General features: G+C 42.0%; 1 protein-coding gene across 1 annotated transcript in view; it reads right to left on the bottom strand.

Moving 5' to 3' along the window:
- Positions 1-22,157, bottom strand: part of LOC138567827 (uncharacterized) — a 251,970-nt gene that overhangs the window by 92,661 nt on the left and 137,152 nt on the right. The window contains exon 4 of the mRNA XM_069646326.1: positions 21,446-21,835. Within this exon, the coding sequence (XP_069502427.1) occupies positions 21,446-21,835 (390 nt within the window). The remainder of the gene's footprint in view (positions 1-21,445; positions 21,836-22,157) is intronic.

The raw sequence follows: 22,157 nt of genomic DNA, 5'->3' as shown, positions 1-22,157 counted from the left end.
ACCTGGTGCCCCATGAAGTCCTTTAGGAACCATCTCGACTGGCACAGAAAGGAAGTTCATCGACTTTGTGACAGCCAGACAGTCAATGTTGTGTCTACTAGCTTTAGGTCCACGGTAAAGTGGGAATTCTGGACCTTGGATTGATCAAGTACTTGTTCTACTGCATTCCCTTGACATACAACTTGAACACACCGTCAAAGGGAAAAACAACTTGGAATGTCCCACCAGTGGTGAATTTTCCCATGAGCCATTTGTCACTACGGTTTTCAACAAAAGAAATGAAAGACGCAAATAGACATCACAACAAGGATAGCATTTAACAAACATAGTATGTCATGCATCCTGTGATATCCTTTCCATCCACACATGCCACCATCACACTGACCAATGTCAAGTGGTGTTCAGTAGAAAGCCGGCATGCACTGTACAGTTCTTGGGAACCAGGTTTTGCGATTTTAATGGCGAAAGAGTAACGTTTTCTGGGGACCCAGCACAGGCTGACCGTGGTAAGCTAATGGGTTGTTGGTACTGGGAGTGCTAAAGTTGAGGACTTATGCGTTCATCCTATTCCGAAGCACTACGTTAGATAACATGAAACCAAAATGATGTGGCACTTAATTTGGTTCTTGCCGCACCTACACAGAGTTTCTTGCGCAGAGCCCAAGTGTTGAGGTGTTGTCATTCTTTATCCTATATTATCATTATTATTTTTATTATTCATTTCTCATTACGCGCAACACGCCCATAGGCCTCAGTGCGCACATGTAGGGACAGACAACTCAATTAGATAAACAGATAAGGATGACCAGAGTTAGGGAATAAGCACCAACGTCTACGAGAGTAGCCTAATCCATGGTGTTAATAAAATAGGTCTTTATGGCCTTCTTAAAGCTGGTGAGACCTGAAATGTGGCGCGTACTGGACGGTAGAGATTTCCATAGACCAGGAACACAGGTATGAAAACTGGTGCCACCAACATATTTCTACTTGTATCGTGGCGTAGGGGGGCAAGAGTTTATTAGATCCGTTGGTGCGTAGAGTTTGGGTGACTGGAGCCTTATGAAACTGCTTTAGCAAATAGTCAGGTGCCTTGCCTGTAAGACACTTATAGGTGAGCGAGAGAACTTCAAGAGATATGTTATGATGGGATGGCAACCAATGTAACGATCTCCTTGTCTTAGTGATGCGATCATTTCTACCCAACCCACATACTGCTCTCGCTGTTCCATTTTGGTCGACCTGAAGGGTTTTTAAATTGCTTTTAGAGGTACCAGCCAATAAGCTTTTACAATAGTCAATTATAGTGTTAGCCAACATAGTGGCCACTGATGGTACATTAGAAATTGACAATTATGGCTTTATGTGCCAATTCAGCTTTGTAATATAGGCAGAGGGGTTTTTTACTTGCATGACATGCTTCTTCATAGTGAGACCAGAATCCAGATAGACTCACAGGGTCCCAAGTTGTTTTTATGCGTTGGTCTGAACCCACATTGATCAGTTCTGTTTTATTATTATTATATGCAGAAATTCCACCCTGGAATTTCCTTTTTGGCAAAGACCTGCCCTAAATTAATCTGACTGTGAAGGCTGCTATTGTGAATGTGGTGGGGCCGCCACATGCCGATGGTTTGCACTTAGACATGTGACAGGTTGGGTTTAGAAGTCACTGCACATATGGACAGCGCTTTGTCTACCCTTCCTGTGATGGAATACAATCAGTTAAGAGACATGTTACAGGATTCTATACATTTTAGAGCCATCTAGCCAAATGGATGAACATTAGCCTGCCTCCGAGCCGCATTCCATGATACACTATGTGCTTAAACAGTGGAGTCAGTTATTTATTACTATGTGGGCCTTGTGGAAGATGAGGTGGATAATTGAATCACTGCTGTACATAGAGTAGACATACATGTAAACATTCTGTTGTGCACATTGCAATGACAAACTAGCAGGTGTTAGGGCAGATAGCTGCCTTTCAGTAATAAAGTAGTTGTAGGAGGAGGAATATCCAAATGGAATACTGGATAACAGCTGCCACGTATTTTTCTTAAAAGCCTATTGACATTGGCAAAGTGAGATCATAGTATAAAGTTGCCAATTGATGATCTTGACTTTAACAGCAAAAACACATTAGTCATAGAATGTATTATACTTATCAATAATTCTGTAAGGCCCAACATGAGGCCTCTACCGAACAGGGTTTACTGTCTAAGTGAAGCATCATGTTAAACATGTATTAGCATTTTTAAATACTCTGGCATATGTAGTGGCTAAATTCTATCACCTCCCACATTGGTTGGTGTTATACAAACCCTTCTCTAAACTCTTAGTGCTAATAAGCATTTAGTCTTGTGTCGGTATGCCGTCGTTTCATCGCCGGAAATGTAAACGCCTGCAATTTAAACATCTATCAGACCTCGTATCTATCAGACGTGTCTGCTGAGTACATCTTGATCGGATCATAATATCCTACTCCACTGTCTTCAAACATGTCTTCATTGGTAGCAAAGCGATAACGTGTTTTGAAACAAGATAGAACAATGGGACAATTCAAATCCATACCCTCATCCCCACTTTGTGGCATTTTCTAAGGTTCAGCGTTATCCTACGACTTTTCAATGCCTATACAATATCTCCTACGTCTCACGTAGATGCCTTATGAAGCCCATGCCAAGGTTATGCAGATGACATGCAGCTCTACATTCATCAAAACACTGACTCTACTAAACTCTATGTCCCAAATTATTATTATGCTGACAGACTGCTCTGAAAAGTTAAAAGGCAACATCATATAACCCCTGGTCTGGAATATCTAAATGTACCCCTCATAGATCAGGAAATCGCCCACAAAACTGAGTACAAGTAGGTTCTATTTAACTTTTACTCTCCTGGGAGAGCTCTGAATTAGCTCCACTGCCGCAAATGTTTCATTAAATCCTGCCCTGGAGAGAAGAGACTTACTAGCAAAGCCCATGAGCTATGCCTAAGGCAGCAACAGTATATGGAAATATTAAAAAGCACATGTCTGGCTTATAGGGAAAGCCCCCTACCCACACTGGCTACAACTCACTATTAATAAGCAAATGATCTCTCTATACCCCACTTATAATGTTATAAATCATTCTGTACAATATCCCTGATGACTACCTGAGTCATTATAAGTCATTATACCTTTATTATTATAAGCACCGCTGTTGCTCCCGCCTCTTCATCTTTACCTCCAATCACATGTTCTTTCAAGTAGCTTGCTCACACATTGTAAAACACCAATAATAAAGCATTACGTTTCCAAAGGAAAATGAGGTGGCATGGACACTATTTAAATTATGGTTAGTGCAATTATTTTACATTTTAAATTATGAACACCTACATGGCTGTAACCTGAGCTGAGGAAGTGTGTGGGTTGGTAGCCCCCAACAAAAATTTGGAAAAATGTATTCTTCACCCCCTTTCACAGAACTGAAACGAGTTAGTCTGGATCCAATATATGAAGGTCCTTCGTAGCTCATCTAGGTGTGATCAGAGGGATTCTGAAGAGAGAGCTGCCCACATAACAGCCAGTTGAGTGATAGCAGCTAGGTCCTTGGGCTCTATATGCGGTTGGCATGGGTGGAGGCTGGGAGCATAGGGATAGAGAAGCTCTCTTTAACCATTTTGAATCTCCAGGATGCTCAGAGTCAAGGCACTATGGGTCTTTGTGCAAAACAGTGGGAGGGTAGAGAATTTAAGAACTCCCAGCTTTGAACTCACCAAGCCTTTATTTGTGTTTTTGAATAAATAGAGTTGGAAAGACACTATGTTGGTTACTGGTTTCAGATTTAAGGACTTACAGATGTCTTCCATAGGAGAGAAGAGAGGAAAATCAAGAAGGGACAAAGACCCTTTTGTTAATGAGACACAGAAGCGATAATTGCTGATAAGAACCAATGAGCTTGCATTCTGACGAGTATCATAAATTCAGAACACCCACGGAACTGTGGGAAAAAAAAATGCAAGTTCAGCACAGTAAAAAGGTGCAAATATATCAGCTGTGGGATTAGCCCATTAAAACGGGAAGGGGGCTTCCTTGATAGCCGCCATACTGTTACTTGAACTAGGCTAGACAATGCTCCTAGTTATTGTGTTCCAAGGTAATAAAATGAAGATAATAAAGAATGGGTCACAGGTACGTATATGAGGTTACGTAAGACCAACGAACTGGGAGCAGGCCTCTAAGCATGCTTTTCAGAAACAAATTCACATTTCATTAATTTGCTTAGTAGCCACAGCACATTGCAAATCCCACGTTCCCAGGAACACACCGTAGGAAGCGAACTGCCTTTGTTACTTTCGAGGTCAGGAAGCAGAGCACATGAGTGCAGCAGAAAGGCAATGAATACACAACTATTTCATAATGTGGCATATTATTTTATGAAGCTGGTCTACTGACAGTTTCAGGATGCCCATGGCAGTTTCAAATTGCCCCTTAGTATACCTTAGCCTGGGAAGAAGTTTGAAGTGTTCCTAACATGCAGCATTAAAATTGTAGCTTGTTCATGGTTCAAGGCTCTTGCAGTGTCATGATTAAATGCTTCCTCATAAGAAAACAGATAGAGATGATCAGCGGCAGTTGAATAAAGATCTGCTGGTCATCTCAAATGTTTCATTTATTTATTTATTTATTGATGTTTATAGTTCATAAGAACTTCAAATGTTTCAATGAATTGGCATTACGATGTGGGAATTGGGGGCTGGATTGTGCCATCACAAGGGTGAACAAGGTTGATGTGGTAAAGTTTGATAATGTAGGCCCTTCTATAGGGGAATTATCCGATCCTACCAATCAGCTTGCTGTGGAGGAATGTTCTAATGTTGCAATGTGTTTTGATGCTAATTCGTTTTTAATGTTATAAAAGATTTTTGTTTTTCGGGCATAATTTTGACTGCGTATTTCATGCACTCTGTTCCGTATTCTGTTTGAATTTTGCTTTCCCAGCTTTGACAGGGCCCAGAATAAATGATTTTACTTCTTGCCTGGTGTACACTCTTTTTTAGACTACTTTTCTAACGTTTACCGGTGAGTTCCGAGGCAACCCGCTGCACAGACCCAACGGGAGAAAATATGCATAGAACTGGCTTTGAAAGTAAAGAGAAAAAGAGAGCACCCACATTGAAAAAGGGCTTTTTATGGCTGTTACTGTTGTTGTGCAGACCCAAAAGCACATTTGAATTAGCATTGATCAACCAAATCATTCTCAAGCTGCCAGAACCACTGTGTCTGAAAGAGTGAATTCTCAATTCTGTGCTAATTCCCTTCAACCTTAGAGACCCCAGCCCTTTTGTTGGACTTTAGGACTTTTTAATTTTAACCCTGCAGGGAGTGAGACTTTTTTCTCACTCACTCGTGTGTTTTGATCTGATTTGGATTTATATTTCCTTTGTTTTTGGAATCTGACAAACTCCATAGGCATCTACTTATTGTATGGTGACACACAGCAGAGATCCTTTAGATTCCTCTAACGGTTTAAACAGCTTTTATTGTCATACTACAGTTCCCAATAATAGTAATGTGAAATTAACTTTACTTACCTTTTCACTTTGTAGATCCAGCACACACCATGTAATGTGGAGTGCTGGGGGGGTTTCTTAGTAGCCCCTTTTTCTACTTACTCATGTAACATTTTTATGTTACCCTCACTACTTTTAATTGCTGGTGGCAGTGGTTTAATTTTCCTACCATTGTGCTTTTGTACCCCAGGCTGAATCCTCAGCTGGAGTATAGCACCCATGATATGATATGGCATTTATAACGCTCCTATACACAAGTGTTTAAAGACGAGGCAAGGGAGGGGGATCAGGGGGAAGACAGAGACAACAATCTTACTAGGCCAGGTGACATTGAGATCGCGCAAGTGCGGGGGGAAGGGACAAGGAGAAACGTGCGGGGGGAAGGGGCAGTGCAGTACATGGGAACGACAGTAAAATAAATAGAATAAATAAAGCAATAAGTAAAAGTGCGGCCAACTGGTGGCAAGTGCAAGGGTAAGTGCAGACATCAGGTGTCAAGTGCTGATAGAGGGCTGTAGGGATACAGAAAACAGTCCCCAAGTGTGGGGGATGCCAGGGAGGCAGTGCAGGGGTGCAACTGGTGGGGAGAGGACCTGGGCACGAGATCTGAGGGTATCCAGGTGACCAGTGCAGTTTCAGTTCAGCTAAGAGTTCATCAGGGCACAGGAGGCGAGAAAGCCAAAGCAAAGAGGAAGGTTTTGAGGTGCTACCAGAACCGGAGATGGTTCTCCTCAAGTTTCAGGGAGGCAGGAAGGCTGTTCCAGAGGGAGGCCCCAGCCAAAGAAAGAGATCTTCAACCAACTTCTTGCTTGGAGAAGCGAATGACCTTGAGGGAGTTGGAGACGGATGAGCGAAGAGCCCGAGAAGGAAGATATGTAGGAAGAGAGAGTTGAAGGTATTGAGGCCTATGGCTCCAGAAGGCCTTCTGCGGGGTATGCCAGGGATCCCCCACACAAGGTCCCGCAGTTGGGCTGTATGGGTAAAATCAACAGTCTTTGACAAATACAAGCAATCTTACATGTGCCCATTTAAGGGTTTGGTCATACACAGCCAGTACAATGTCATGTGAATACTGCCTGTAGAATTTTAGGTGGAATTTCTGCCAAATTGTAGCCTAATTATCCTCCCCCTCATTGGTGGATGAAAACATTTGAAACTGTCCCCAGATTTTGTACAACTTGTTTTAATGTACAGAATGGAGGCACAGGTGCTTCCATCCAATACTGTGCATAACATCATAAACAGATGGAAATGCGGGCATCTCTAATGCCCCACTCATACTGCCTTACCCGTCTCAGGTGGAAAATGGACAGAATAAACATGTTTATGCATATAAAAATGTACAGGAGTGGCATGAACCACTTCTGTACATTATCCATTTCCACCTTCACGTTGAAGGTGAAAAAAGCTGAAAACAAATTCAAAGAATTCCTTTTTAGGTTACCATTAGGTGAGGTGCTAGTTCTGGAATATCGCCTGTGGTATTCCAAAAATACCACCTCCAACTGTGGTAAACTCAGTTGGTTTTCTGAAATATCACCGGTGGAGGTGGTAAGTTCTTCCGATAGTATTTCACAAAAATAATCTGTCTGAAGGACCACCTAAGTGTAATGAGCTAGTGGAATAAATTCCAGTCCCAGGTACAAGGAACACCAGGGCTTAAATGTTGCTCTAATTCCTATTTTTGTCATCACCACCCATTACAATTTCCAGTTACGCAGTCTTCCTACAGTTGATACATATCCTGGCTGGACCATGTCTTTCAATTGCTGGTATGATTTGTTAGTGCGTGCACGCTATTGCTGCTTTAATAGAGGCTGACATTTTGAGATAGACTTGCAGCAACATTACTTAAGCAATATGGCCTGAGTGGCGGGGGCATTACCGACTCCGGTAATGCCCTTTGGCCCATAGTTATAGGCCCCGGGGCATTACCTGAGTCGGTAATGCCCCCGCCACGAGGGGCATATAGCTATTAGTACCTCGGCCCGCAAAAACTGCGTGACCGGGGCACTAAAAGCTTTCGTTTTTTCCCGAAAAGCTGCAGCGTTTCGTGAAAAAAAAAGACGTCAAAGAAAATGCCCACCATGGAAAGGGAAAACGGAGTCCATTTTCCCTTTCCATGGCGGCCATCGGGTGCGGACGCGCCCGAAAAAAAAGAAGGTAAGTGGTAAGTGGGGTTGGGAGGGCAGAAGGGAGGGGAAAGGAAAAGAAAAAAAGAAAAAAAAATGTACCTGGGTCCCCGGCGGGGACGATGGAAGTCTCCAGCTGTGTGGAGGCTCGGAGTGGGGATGGCCCCGCTCCGAGTCTTCACACGGCTGGAGGTTTTCATTGTCCCCCGCCGGGGACCAAGGCATAGAAGGTAAGTGGGGTGGGGAGGGCAGGGAGTTGGGAGGAGGGAGGGAAGGAAAAAAAAAGCCTTACCTCTGTCCCCGGCGGGGGGCAAAGGTAGCCTCCCAGCCCCAGTGACTGCCGTATGGTCTGAACTGGGGGTTCTCAGCATCGCAGTTCTTGCTGAAAGCAAGTTTGTGTACTCGTTTGTAAGAATGACAACATTTTAAGATACAAACCCGAAATGTGAGTGAAATTTGCTTGTCCCCTTTGAAGGAAAATTGTACATGGTACAAATATAGGTGTTTAGGATGAGAGAATCAAGGAGGGGCAGCAGCATGTCTCCTAGTGTTGGTGTGTCAATCTAACCACCTGTGTCCCAGCAAGAAAAATCCAGTGAAGCACCTGACCCAGTCACGTAGGCAGGTTGAAGAGGTTCCCGGCGCTTTTGTTTTAATGAGGAAGCTGCTGTACTGAAAGAACGTTTGTCTTTTATCCTGACCACCTTCTGGCACTGCGAGTCTTGGAAGACTCTTGCCACTACAATCCGCGCTCGCTTCCTGGAGGAGGCGGAGCCCATTGCCGCTCACGTGTGCAGTCACGTGACCTGCTTGCCATCTCAAATTGCAGCCTCAACCGGCCGAGCGGCGCTTTTGTTTTACTGAGGAAGCTGCTGTACTGAAAGAACGTTTGTCTTTTATCCTGACCACCTTCTGGCACTGCGAGTCTTGGAAGACTCTTGCCACTACAATCCGCGCTCGCTTCCTGGAGGAGGCGGAGCCCATTGCCGCTCACGTGTGCAGTCACGTGACCTGCTTGCCCTCTCAAATTGCAGCCTCAACCACCCTTGCGGCGTTAAGCCCGGCCGCGGAGTAAAGGGCAGCGCATCCTACGGCGGCAAGAACTGTTTTGCTGCTGTTTGGCTCTGTGGTGACGTTAGCACCGTGGATTACAGAGACCGAAACTCAGCTGTGGTCTCAGTGATCAGAGAAACACAAGTCGTCCCAACAGGGTAAGCCCTTACAGTTTCCTCTATTGACGGTATAAAAGGTGGACTAACGTGAGACTGTTGGATACCATACTCCTTTGATCCCGTGTTTGCCCCCTCAGATCATCCTCCCCCTTAAAACATAGGGGGAGTTACGACTGAAAATTAAACCAATATACTGATATTAAGTAAAAAAAAAAAACCCACGCGGAGATAAGGCTGGAAGCTTACTTCATTCACGCTCAACTCGGCAGACGAAGCAAGCTTACCTTTAAAAGACTCACCTAGTCCAATTTGCGCAAGTCAGTCAGCTTTATCGCTATCAGCCTACTGCAGTTGAAGTGAGCGGGTCATTGTGTATCGGTCGCCGTGTCATCACATGACTCGGATCACGTGGCAACCTTGGACACTCCCCCTGAACATCTGCATAGAGCACAACAGCGCATTCCCTGTGGCTTGTAGCCTGTGCGGAAATAAGGGCGCGCTGTTTCATTGCCACCCTCCCCTGGAAACTGCAAGTACTGCTGAGAGACTAATAGGCTATTTTCTTGGGTTAGCCAACAATAGACCGAAAGGACCAGTCCCTTGGATCCTCTACCCAATAGCATCATTAACGGAGACACAACGTCTCTGGAAGTACTCCTAACCTGGGAGACCGGAAAGGCAAATTCCTTGCATCCCAACTGTACAACCCTGACCTAAACGACATCCTCTAAACTTTTCACTTACAGGAGACCGAAAGGATTATTCCTTGGATCCTGCAACTTGTCCCTCTAACCTCAAATTAACAGCTCACAGGCATCCCGCGTAGAAAACCGTATCATCCACCCAGAACCTGACAGTAAATTCTCTACGTCCTACTACCAACTCTGATACGCCCCATACAGAGCTTCGCTCCCCTGGCGGGCGACTCACTTAAAGAAGAAATGACGTCAACTAGACCCAAACAACAACCAATCGTGCGGCCAAAAACAAGACTAAGAACCAAAATAAGCACAGCAGCCTTGTCTGACCTCGACGCATCACAGCTGACGTTAGAACAATCACTTTCGAGAGCTCAGACAGCAAAACTCACACGGAACCATCAGATACAAAACGCCCCTCACGACACTGAACACCACCTTATTGAAGATGCCCTGTTAGAAGCAGAAACTGCTACAACAACCCAATTAAACGTCCACCCAAGTCCTCAAGCTCAAACCAATACAAAAGTACACCTTCATCACAGTGCGTTGATAGATGAACATCTGCTCACTCGTGAACTTGACAACAATTATGAGGAAGTGTCAAGCGCGGCTCAAGCAAAAATCGTTCCAATCAAAATCCCAAAGGATAACTATTTAATTGATCCTAAAATCTACGATGAACCAACCCTGCCTGAGCTCATCTCTAATACATCACACTATCCAAGCTCATCAAATACACCCGATACCTCAGCAAATGAAAATATAGTGCCTGAAAAAAATACGCCCGATAGTACAGAAATTGGCAAAAAATCGCTAAGAACGAATATCATCCCACCCATAGAAAACACTAAACAAACCGATGAAGAACATTTCGATGAAAAAGAACTAAAAAAAATCTATGAAGAGCGCCTAAACGAAACACAAGATCCTTTAAACTTGAGCTCAAGACGAGGCCAATCTGAGGAACTAACTATACCACCTCAAGCATTAACCGGGGACCGACACCAAGAACTGTCTACGGCTCCTCAACGGCAGACGCACAATAAAGAACCACAAACACATAGCACGAATGCTGCCTCAAATCATCAGACCATTATAGAATACACGCAAGCTTCCGACGATGGAAAGAAAAGCCAAGAGATTTCAAGTACCACAACAAAAGGACAACAAGTATACAAAGTCACTGATCAACAAATGCTTCAAATAAAAGAATACACAGGAGAGCCCAATTCACTAACAGCCAATGCACAGGCTATCAACATAGATCATACAGATCCAACCGCCATTGGAATTGGACTGCATGAACCTTTCAACGGAAGTGAGCCTCACGAACCTCTTAAACCGCAATTAGAAGAACAACGAATTCCCGCAACATCACGCAACTCACAAATAAATGTAACTCAACAAGCAAAAAAAGAGAAAGCAAGACTAGCTAAGCTTGCATGGCTGCAAACTCACAACTCAAGCAAATATCCACAAGCGTCTGAAAACATCAACAAACAAACTATAACCAAGGCCAAAAGATTATCAATTGACATAACAGAAATTGAATCTATCATGTTAAATCTTGACAAACGAAAAGAAATATTCGGCACAACACCAGAAACCCATACTTCGCAGATGACCTCAACGCCTTGTCTTTTACAAGAACTTGAAAACAGAACAATTAAAAAAGAACGCGAGAAGATCCAATCAGGAAACCATAAGTTTCCCAAACAATTTAACTATGATACAGATGAATCTTTTTACACGCCTAACATCTTCAACAAAAATGAGCAGTCAAAACACGCAGCATATGCTTCAGAAACCAAACCTTCAAACCCACCACTTGAGCACAACGAACAGGATGAAAACACCAACCCCAGGATTCCAACCACGATGCTCGACCTGCAAAATACGTTGATTGCAGTGCTCTCGCATACAATGATACCTTTCATTAAGATCCAAGAATTAATGAAGGATAATATCAAAGATCAAGCAACTCTGTTAGCCATGATTCACTCAAAGCAGATCTACATCGAGAATTTCATCAATACAATAGAAGCTCGATTGAACTCAGAAGCGGAGCAATCAAATCGCTGGCAACAGCGACTAGCAGAAATGGCTAGAAGCGATCGACAGGAAAAAACAAACTTAAACCTTGAATTACTAACCCTTCTTAAAGCACAGCGAGAACAACAACAAAACCAACCGATGGATATAAGAAATAATCAAACACTAGTTTCACAAACAAATGAAAACCCTACACAAAGTACAAAGGCACAACTACAAACGCCTGGCGTAAACACCATTCAACAGAGAACCGGGCCTGTCTCAACTCTACATCCAGAAGTACAAGGCGACGGTCATGTAAAAGAGAATAAAACTGAACAATACAAGATCTTCTCGAAAGAAAAAGCAACCAATGCTGTAAAATCAACACACCCTAAAGCTACCAAAAAACGACAAACAGGCTCTAGAGCGTTCCTCAGAGCAATAAGACCCGCTGAACTTATTTCACAACCAAGAACAGTGGACTTGCTAGAAAAAACCCATTCAAGAATTGCTGAGATGAAATCAGCGGGTCCGAACAATGTTACTGCTAAGCAGTTACAGAACGGAATACCACTTTTACGCCCTCAACTTATATCAGACTACGCTTCGCAAGAGGATGACCTACTAAACTGCACAACTCATGAAGACCAAGAACCGAAAGATACGCCACCAGATATACAATCTGAAACATCCCCAAGTTACATAATAATGGATGAATATAACAGTACCCGAGACCTGCAGACTAGTCTGCCATATGAAGACATCACAGAAAGCTCATTACAGGAAAATTCAATCGCATCATCTGTTAGTGATGGCTCTTTATCAGCGGAATACTATGAACAAGTCACGGATAATTCTCTCACTCTACATACAACATTCACATCTGATTGCATTCTGCCTACGTTTATAAACCCAATGCAACAAAGTCAAATTTATGAAATCCATATTGAAAATCGAATCAATAGAAAAGAACCCCTTATACTGAATAGAACAAACACTCTCCGCCTGCTGGGAGCAATACCACATCTGCAACACATAACATCAACTGAGATCGACTTAATCACCTTCAAAGATCATAAGCACCTAGACAAAATTATCGCCGAAATCTCGAACCAGGATGATCAAGAACTGATTGCATCAAAAGGCGCTCAATTTCTCAAACTTGGGTTCAAGTGCTGGGCCACCACAACAACAAGGAAACACCCGGCGAGAAACCAAAGGCCCGTTCGCACAAATGACCATCACGCTAATAATGAAAAAACGATCAGAGACAAAAGAGCAGAACAATCGAACAGTCAGGATCGACCCTTTAAAAGGATATACGATCTAGAGCTTTCAACTACAGAAACCATTTCTTCAAGAAGCTCAGTTTACTCATACTCATAACAATTAAACAACACAAATTTCACATGGTCACTTTGTTCATGGAACACAAGAGGGAATCTTCATTTATACACCCAGCCATCAACTGATCTTGAGAACGTTCAAATTATATGTCTACAAGAGACCTGGATCACAGATACACCAGCATGTGACGGCTTCCTTGCTTTTCAAATCCTGCAATAAAAAAAAAACAGGGAAGGCCAGCATCGGGTCTCCTGACCCTAATCAAAATAAATCCCTATTGGAGGGTACTGACCACCGAAAATATAAACCCTTGGATTCAGATGACCATAATAACAATAAAGACTCATCAAGACCAAAAAGAAAATGATGAAACAAAAATCGCCATATTGAATCTCTACTGGAACCCTGCAGCCATCACAACTAATGAATTCATCGACGCTGTATTTATCACAGTCGACAACCTAGCTGACACTTACAGAAACTTGGAACTAATACTCTGCGGAGACCTAAACATCAACCTCATTACACTAACCGGTACTCCACGACGACCCGAACACCTATCGGCTAAAGCGTCAAAATGGATGAAAGAAATCCATATCCGAGATCTCAGCCTCCTAAATCATGCAAAAAACAATTGCACGCCCTTTATGCCAACATGGAGCAGAGCTTCCTCTGCAGCAATTATCGACTATATTTTTCTCTCACAAACCCTGCAAGATTCGGTCGACATTGCTCAAACCATAGCTTGTGACAACAGTGATCATAATAAGCTAACAGTACAGTCATACCTTACCAGACATCAAGAGCCATCTCTAGGACAACCTTTACTTGAACTGGACGGTACATCATCAAGACTTCGCATTCCACAAACAACACTACCATTGCTTCCAAAGAAATTATCAACTTCCAAAAAACCGGACCTGGAAAAACTGAATTATGAATGGATTCTGCTCCCGTTCCAGCAAACAGTCGAAAATCGCTCACAAAAAACTCATCTGCACAGCTACAACGAGGAAATAGCAGCAAAAAAAAAGGAGCTAGCGAAAAGGATAAGACAGCTCAAGAAAAATAGACAACCTGAAAATATTATTCAGATTGCCAAACTAAAACAAACCTACAACAACTGGAAAAAATCTCAAAAGGCAATATTACTACAAACAGATGCAGAAACAATAATGAAAACATACCGGACGAATAATACCAAAGATCTCTGGAATCTCCTGAACGAAAACCATCAAAAACAACAAAAGCTAACAGCCAACGTACCAAAGGAGACATGGGTCAGTTATTTCTCAAATATGTATGCAGCTCTTCCTGATTCAACTGAACAAGAGGAAAGTAAAATTAACATAAAATGGTCAGTAGCCATTTCATACGAAGATCTTCTATTCATGATCAATCGACTTAACACCTCAAGAGCGCCGGGCCCTGATGGACTTTCGAATGCCATGCTCAAACAAGACCCCTCGGCATGGGCAAGTTTTCTGCACAAGTTACTTGATATCATAAACTTACACAACCAAATTCCCACTACCTGGAAAACGGCAACAATAGTCCCCATACACAAGCAAGGCTCGCGTGATAATCCACAAAACTTCCGCCCCATTGCCTTACTCGACCCTTTAGGGAAACTCTTTGCATCAGTCCTATTAAAACAGCTCACTGCCTGGGCCAACTCGACCGGTAGATTCTCAACACGGCAAACTGGATTCACTCCTAATCTTGGAACGAACATCAATCTCCTTCTCCTCCATCTCATTAAACATGAAGCGATTAACAGCAAGACCATGATATACGCCGTGTTCATCGATTTAAAGATGGCCTTTGACGCGATACCTCGGCAAAAATTATGGGCGAAGCTTAAGGCATGGAACTGCCCTCCGAACATTCTTGAGCCCATCAAACTACTTTACTCAGACACTTCAATAAAAGTCAGGCTCACAAAACAAGGATTGACCACTGAAGCAATACCAACATTTAACGGACTAAAGCAAGGATGTCCTCTAGCAGCGACTCTTTACAACCTCTATACATCAGATATTGAACAACATCTGGAAAACAATAAAGCAAACCCCCCAAAAATCAATTCAACCCCTGCATCCGTAATGGCATATGCAGACGACATTGTCTTAATGGACAAAACCCCTACTGGCCTGCAACTTTCACTCACAGCTCTGAGCAACTACATGACCCAAAATGATCTAACAATCAATATCACTAAAAAAAAATCTATGCAATTGACGAAATTTCAACCCAAAGCTAAACAACAACCCACCTTCAATATCAATGGAAACAAGTTGGAAAACGTGACAACATTCAAGTATCTTGGAATCACGATCAACCAATCAAATACAGAAGCAGAATGGCTGGACAAAATTGAACAGAAGGCGCAAGCATTAGCACGTCAAGGTTGCATCTTACACAGAAAGTTTGGTAAGTTTTCATTTAAACCGATAATTGATTACTACAGGCAAAAATACATTCCAATAATAACTTATGGCGCTGAAACAATGCTGAACGCAAAAGAAGTAAACTGGATGAAATTTGAGTCCATATTCTGGCGTAAGATTCTATCTCTACCGGAATCGTACCCCATGCCACGAATAAGGTACGAACTTGCAACTCAATCTGTCGGCTCCATAGTTCGATGGAAACGTCTGGACATCTATCGTAAACTCCTGACCGACGATAAGACACCGGCAATCAATATTCTCAAAACTAAAACAGCGACCTTAAATACCACAGTTCTATCAAAATGGAAAAAATCTATCACCAAGGAAATGGAACAAGAAGAAATATCTCAAGAATTTTTAACGAAGCGTCCCCAACATGCCAAAGTCAAACTCCTACAAAATGACTGGATCAAAACCATTGAACAGAAAAACTCCTACAAGCGGTCGCTATACTGTAACAAGGACAACAGAAAACTAAATGAACTACAACCATACCTGCGATTATTTCCCGATCCAGTGATTAGATCAATATTTCTGAGAACTAGATTGAATATCCTGCCGACAAACTACTATTTATCCACAACAAACCGGATCCCCAAAGCAAGGAACTACTGTCGTTTTTGCGAAATTGAAACCATACCAGAGACCATATTCCACCTAGTCATGGAGTGTCCGGCGCTGGCAGCTCAACGCATGCAATTTGGTTCCCATTTCGATATGGCTTCACAAGAAATGGACAAAGATGAAAGATGGAATACTATCCTCAGTGGAACAAACAACAAATACATATTCACAGTTGTCCACTTTCTGACTAACATTCTTGATCTCAAGCGCAGAAAACTATAAAGCACTTCTTACATTTCCTCCGCCCTTCTATAAGATTCACAATGATGCAAAAGTTTATCACTAAACTAAGACATCAAAAAAAAAAAAAATATAGAAATAGGTTGGCCAGGAAATGGGGCTTTGTACTTGACCAAATTTGCAGCCCGGCATAGGTGAAGTGTGTTCTCAAAAAAGTTAAGTTGGCTGAGCTTGAACATGCAAGTATGGTCAATCGAATATGCACCTATCGTCAATGTCATACTACAGAGCAGATCACAGAATCCTTGTTGAGAAGAGACCAATTAGTATATTAAGATCACCGGGGCACAGGAGGATCATTTTAATGATTTGTGTAAACATGTTACCTTTGACTTCAAAAATGAATTGGCTGAGGGGTCACAATTAGTGCTCTTGTGGGTTAGAGTATAAGGAGAACCTTTTAAAATGTGTTGCGTTTCTGCTCCCTACTGGATGACCTCTTAAGACACCTTCTGAGAAAACATTTTAGAGATACTGGGAACAAATTTTAATGGCATACATTTTATATCAGATAATTTCACATTCGTAAGAGAGGGTTATAAAATGTACTGTAGACCATTTTAAAATGTGCTGTTGCTTCTTAATATTGGGATTGGCTTTTAAAATTGTAGAATTTGTTTTTATGGTTTGTATGTATAGTTTTCTATTGTTAATGGCTAACGCAAAATCCAATGTGTTCTTTCCTGTCCTTCTCCTGTAAATATAGTCTTGCCTTGGGCATTGCTGCCTGAGGATAAGGAGGCATACTAACTACTTATGCCAGTGTATCCTTAATGATTGAAATGTCTTTGAGCCAGGTTGTGCTACACGATTGGCCACAGCACATAGAAACATTGTTTTGTATTTTTAGTGTGTCACAGTTTACAATAAATGGAATATTTAGAAGCCTGTGTCATCATCTCCCCTGTACTTCTGGCCAGAGTAGAATGTCATGACACCTCCTGTCTCTACATCTGTGGCATTATTCTCCTCTGCATCAGTCGTTTCCAAAATCATGTGTAGCAGCTGAGCTAATTTGCATGTTGCTGGCCGTCATGATTCTGGGACTCATCAATAGATGTGGCCAATTTTGGAGACCAGGAACTCCTAATCTCATGTACCTTTATAGTGTGCGTTGTTTCTCGGAGCTAAGTCTACGCTCAATGAATACAATAATAATATCACAATGGGAAACCTTGCAAATCACTCTTTCTGCGCACACTAAGAAAGAAGAATCATACAAAATAATTCTATCAGGTCCAGGATCTCACAGCCACCCTTCACCTACCACTGGGACTACAGGATGCCATATATAAATCATCACACTGGGATTTTTGTAGTCTGTTTGACCCTCTTTCTTTGGCATGCTGGTTCCCCTCACTTGAATTCAGACTTGTATGTGAACTTGCTCTAACACCCTTACTCGAATTAATGTAGTTTGTTATAAACTATTTCTACTGAATGTCACATTTGACTTTTTTGCATGACTTTATCCAGTGTAGTATCAAGTTTATTTTTCACCCTTAACCTTTCCCCAAAATGTCCCCTTTCATAATCTGAAGCAAATCTCACTATGTGAGCCATGACTCGATTCAAAACCAAGAAATAAATACATGATTCTATCAATCGCAATAACTCTCAGCTATAGCAGAATAGCTGAAATGGTGCTACAAGCCTTAGCAGTGCAAACATCCAAGCATCAATTACTGAGAATAAACTTGTCAGGTGTTGCACTCACCCCCTCAGACAGCTGTAAGAACATATATGTTTTACCAAAATGTAATTACATTTTTTATTACAAAATGTAGTGGCATTTTGTTGCCAGCAGTAATATGGCACATATATATTTATTTACAACACAGCCAAGCCCAACTTGAAACTGCAGATAATGAAATGCACGCATAGAAAAGCTTAGTGCTGCCAGATCAAATAAGGAAGTGCACCATTTTTTTTGGATGCCTCATGCATGGAAACTACATTAGAATATACATAACTGACTAACTTAATTAACATTACTAAACACTAATTCTAACTCCCCTAACATTATAATGTAGTCTCATGTCTAAAATGAGGTGAAAATACATGTTTTGGTGACACTTCTGAAATGCATTTTAAATGCGCACCTGCATTTTTTTTCCCTTCTGTGTTAGTTTGTGGAATAGGCAGCAGGAAATAAAAATGTAACAGTTGGTTAGAGAGTAAGGATGTCATTGTTCTGAAAATGAAGGGTGGCATAGGAAACATTCTTTTTAACATGATTGGAGGAAAGTGCAGGCAGGTAAAGCCACGTAAAAAGGGGGCTGGAAGAAAGCTCTCTTGATGACAAGAGAGGAGAAAGGGAGTTAGTTTCGACTGAGCGGTGAAGACAGACAAGTTCAAAAAGTGTCAGAGCGCTGGCTGGGAGAATTATCTCGCTGTGCTCCCCACACATGATTTACGGGAGCAGCTGACACTGGGCCTGCCTTTGCGAGTGGAGCCAGGTCGTGCTGATAACTTGAGAGGAGTGCTAATCTTGGTAAGACTTGTGCCAAATTGAGGATCATTTGAATGCCGTATGTTTGGACAGCGTAGAAAGGTTAGGAAATCACTGCATGTTTATTTTGTCATTTTCAGAATGTGGGAGTGTTAATCTATGTTTCAAATAGACATGTTTATTCTGTTTTGCTTTCTGTTGTATTCCAGAGGCTGCTTTAAATAACCATGGTAAGACTTGATGACATGTAATTGTAATTCAATATAATAAGTACCTATGAAAACAAATGTGAGTTTGTGTCATTCATGTATCTGTGAACTATTTTGAATAGATGAGATCTAAAGGGGAGACTCATGTTAGTGCGGTATTGCATCTACCAATTTACCAATGTAAGTAGAGTAACAGATAAGTGAAGGTTTGTGTGCGGTATGATGAATGCCCTTTTCTTGCATGCTGATGGGAAAGGCATAGGTTACTGGATGTAAATAAGCCAGTGATACTTTATGACATAGATTACTGGATGTAAATAAGGCAGTGATACTTTGTGACATATAGATTACTGGATGTATATAAGCCGGTGATACATGCCACAACCTATAGGTGGCGCTCTATATAAAATCATTGGGTTTCTATCAAATGCATATGTCCTTAGCTCTCTACAGACAACTAGGGAGTATTCTAATAGAAAGGAAAGTTTGTTTTATGATGGGGTTATAGTATAAGTTAGAAAACCATGCTCACCACTAAATACCGCAAAACAAAATACCACTAAATTACCACAAATATGAGCTACCAAGGTATGGTCACTAAAATAATATGAGGCCAAGCCCAATCGAAATGCAAGACTAATTTACCACCAAATTACCACCAATATTTTTACGGTAAGAAAATACTGTAAAATCCCAAATTGACCCCAATAAGACTAAATATCTTACACAGCACCGTGAGATGTACTTAAATGCCATCTGTGTACTGACAGATAAAGGTCCTACAACTGGCAGTCAGATCCCTCAGAAGATCAGTGTGAACAGTGAATGCCAATGGAAGACACATTATATAATTGGGCACCCCATATCCCACACGCTGACTGAAAGACATGGAGGAACATCTACACACAACAGGCTAGATTCACAAAAAGCAGTACAAGCAAAAGGAACGCAGATAGCGCAATTGTTCTATTTGCGCTGCTTTCATAAATGCTTAGGTTACCTCATTCACAAAGATTTCTTAAGAATGTCAGGTGTGCCTGGAGACAGATGCGTAGACAGGGTAGGGCCTGAGCGGGCAAGACCCACCCACAATATGTAAATGCCCACTCAGCAGCGCTGTGTGGGCATTTACAGATGTCATGTCACTGAGGTAGGCCCAACTACATTAGCTTCAGGGCCCACTTGTTAGACAATACTGGCTATGCCTCTGCCTGTACAGTGGCGCAAAGATGGGCTCTCCAGCCCCCTTTCATGCATTAATGTCGGGAATGTGCTCACTACACTAATGTATGACAGGCACCAATCAACCAAATGGTTGTTTGGAGTGCATTTAATAGAAAAGTTCTGGTCGCTATGTGCTGATCAGAAAAAAAGCATTTACATCTCTGTTAGGGGAATGCTGTGGTGTAAACTATGGTTATGGACCTGTAAAAACAAATCATGACATGATAAGAAATGACGATCTGTGCCTGTTCAGCACAGGCTCAGGGGCAAGATCCTAATTTCTGCACATTCAAAAGCATATTCCTATTTCTGAATTGGGGAATGCTCATCTAAATGTACAGAAACGTCCCTGAATTGTGCAAATGCACAGCGGGTGGAAAGGGCATCTGAATTAGCTCATTTAAGAAGCCCTCATTCAGTTGCACTTTGAGAATTGAGCAGAACCTTTTTTTGGCGCAAGTGTGGAATTTCGCAAAAAAAAAAATTAGAATCTGCCTTATTTTGTGCATGCAGAGAAGAATGTTGAAAACCTTTCCAGGGATGACACTCATTAAGAGTTGGCCAGTCTGGAAATAAGGTGCCGTTAACAATGCAAACCAGTACCTTTCCAGATCGGCCTACTCCAGGTCTGTCGGTAGGGGCTCCAATCTACTGGCAGGCCTGACCTACCAGTAGATCAGGCCCCTACCGGCATATAAAGGCTTGAAACACCAGCACCGTTATTAATGGTGCCGATGATTCAGGCAACCCCATCCCATGTAGTCCTATGATACTCCAAGGAATGGGGAGTTACCTATGTCTCCGCCGCTCACAATATCCCAGTTACCCCAGGATATGAGGTCAGCAGAGACGGTACAGTAGTTTCCCGGTATCCTGCCGGAATTACCGGCGGGATACCGGGGAACTCGTAATTAGCCCCTTGATATGCATGAATGCTGGCAGTATGCAAAGAACATCCCCATGGCCAAGGTATAGCTAGCTGCAGACAGAGCTGACAAAACCAACAACCAACACACAGTATCCTTAACCATCAGTTAACCAACAACCAACACACAGTGTCCTTAACCATCAGTTGTCTTGAGCAAACCTTTACACTAACAGAAGAGCAGCTCCCTCAATTGTTTGAGGAGGTCATAATCCTTCCCTTAATACTGATTTATAGAACATAGAAGTGATTAATTAATATGGTCATATTTCACAAACTCAACATTTTGTTCAAGGTATTATTATCAAAGTTGCCCTTATTCCTATATTGCGGTGAAACTATTGAAATTAAATCAATTGTGTGCAGCGGATCATCTTACCTTCCACTTCGAGGTTGGTTCCCATTCCTTCCTTAATGATGTAGACAATATTGTTAATACTTCCACTATTACATAATCTGAACTCCACTAGACAGTAATATGTGTTGTTATCACTTCTTGTGACATTTTCGATTTGTAAGGTTGTCATTGTTTTTTGCAGTGGATCTTCAATCAGATAACTTCTCCCCCTGTACCTGATGTGAACCAGTTCTGGATCTGGGTGATAGACGAATTCATGCTGATCCATTTTCACTCTCCAATAAACCTCTATCCGGTAAGGGTATGTACTCGGTGGATGGGAATATTTGCAGGAGATTGTGGCATTCTTGCCCTCCTGAATCACAGTTTTGTTAGGCTGTAACAAAGTGTACCCAGGGTTATCATTCCGCCCTACAAGAAAAACATATATTTCATAAGATTTGGCAAAAAGCAATGTGTCAAATGTAGGGCTCCTTTTTAAGAATTGAACATACCATTTCGAGTGAATATTGACATTTTACACACTTACACTTGTAAAATAAGCAGAGTGAAAAAGGAAACATGAACAGAGATTAATATCCTGGCAGCTGATCTTTCTAACTCCTGATAGCAAAAGAGATAGATCACATAGCTCATGTTACTCCACTGAGTAATTTTCAGGCGGGGACCTGCTACGTTTGCACTCAGACATAGCCATCTCCCTGCCACCAAATGTTTGTCTTTTGCACGGGGG

Source organism: Ambystoma mexicanum, chromosome 1p (genome assembly GCF_040938575.1).
Source record: "Ambystoma mexicanum isolate Mex_15411 chromosome 1p, UKY_AmexF1_1, whole genome shotgun sequence".
In the NCBI taxonomy this organism is placed as follows: Eukaryota; Metazoa; Chordata; class Amphibia; order Caudata; family Ambystomatidae; genus Ambystoma; species Ambystoma mexicanum.
This window is presented reverse-complemented; position numbering and strand designations above follow the sequence as displayed.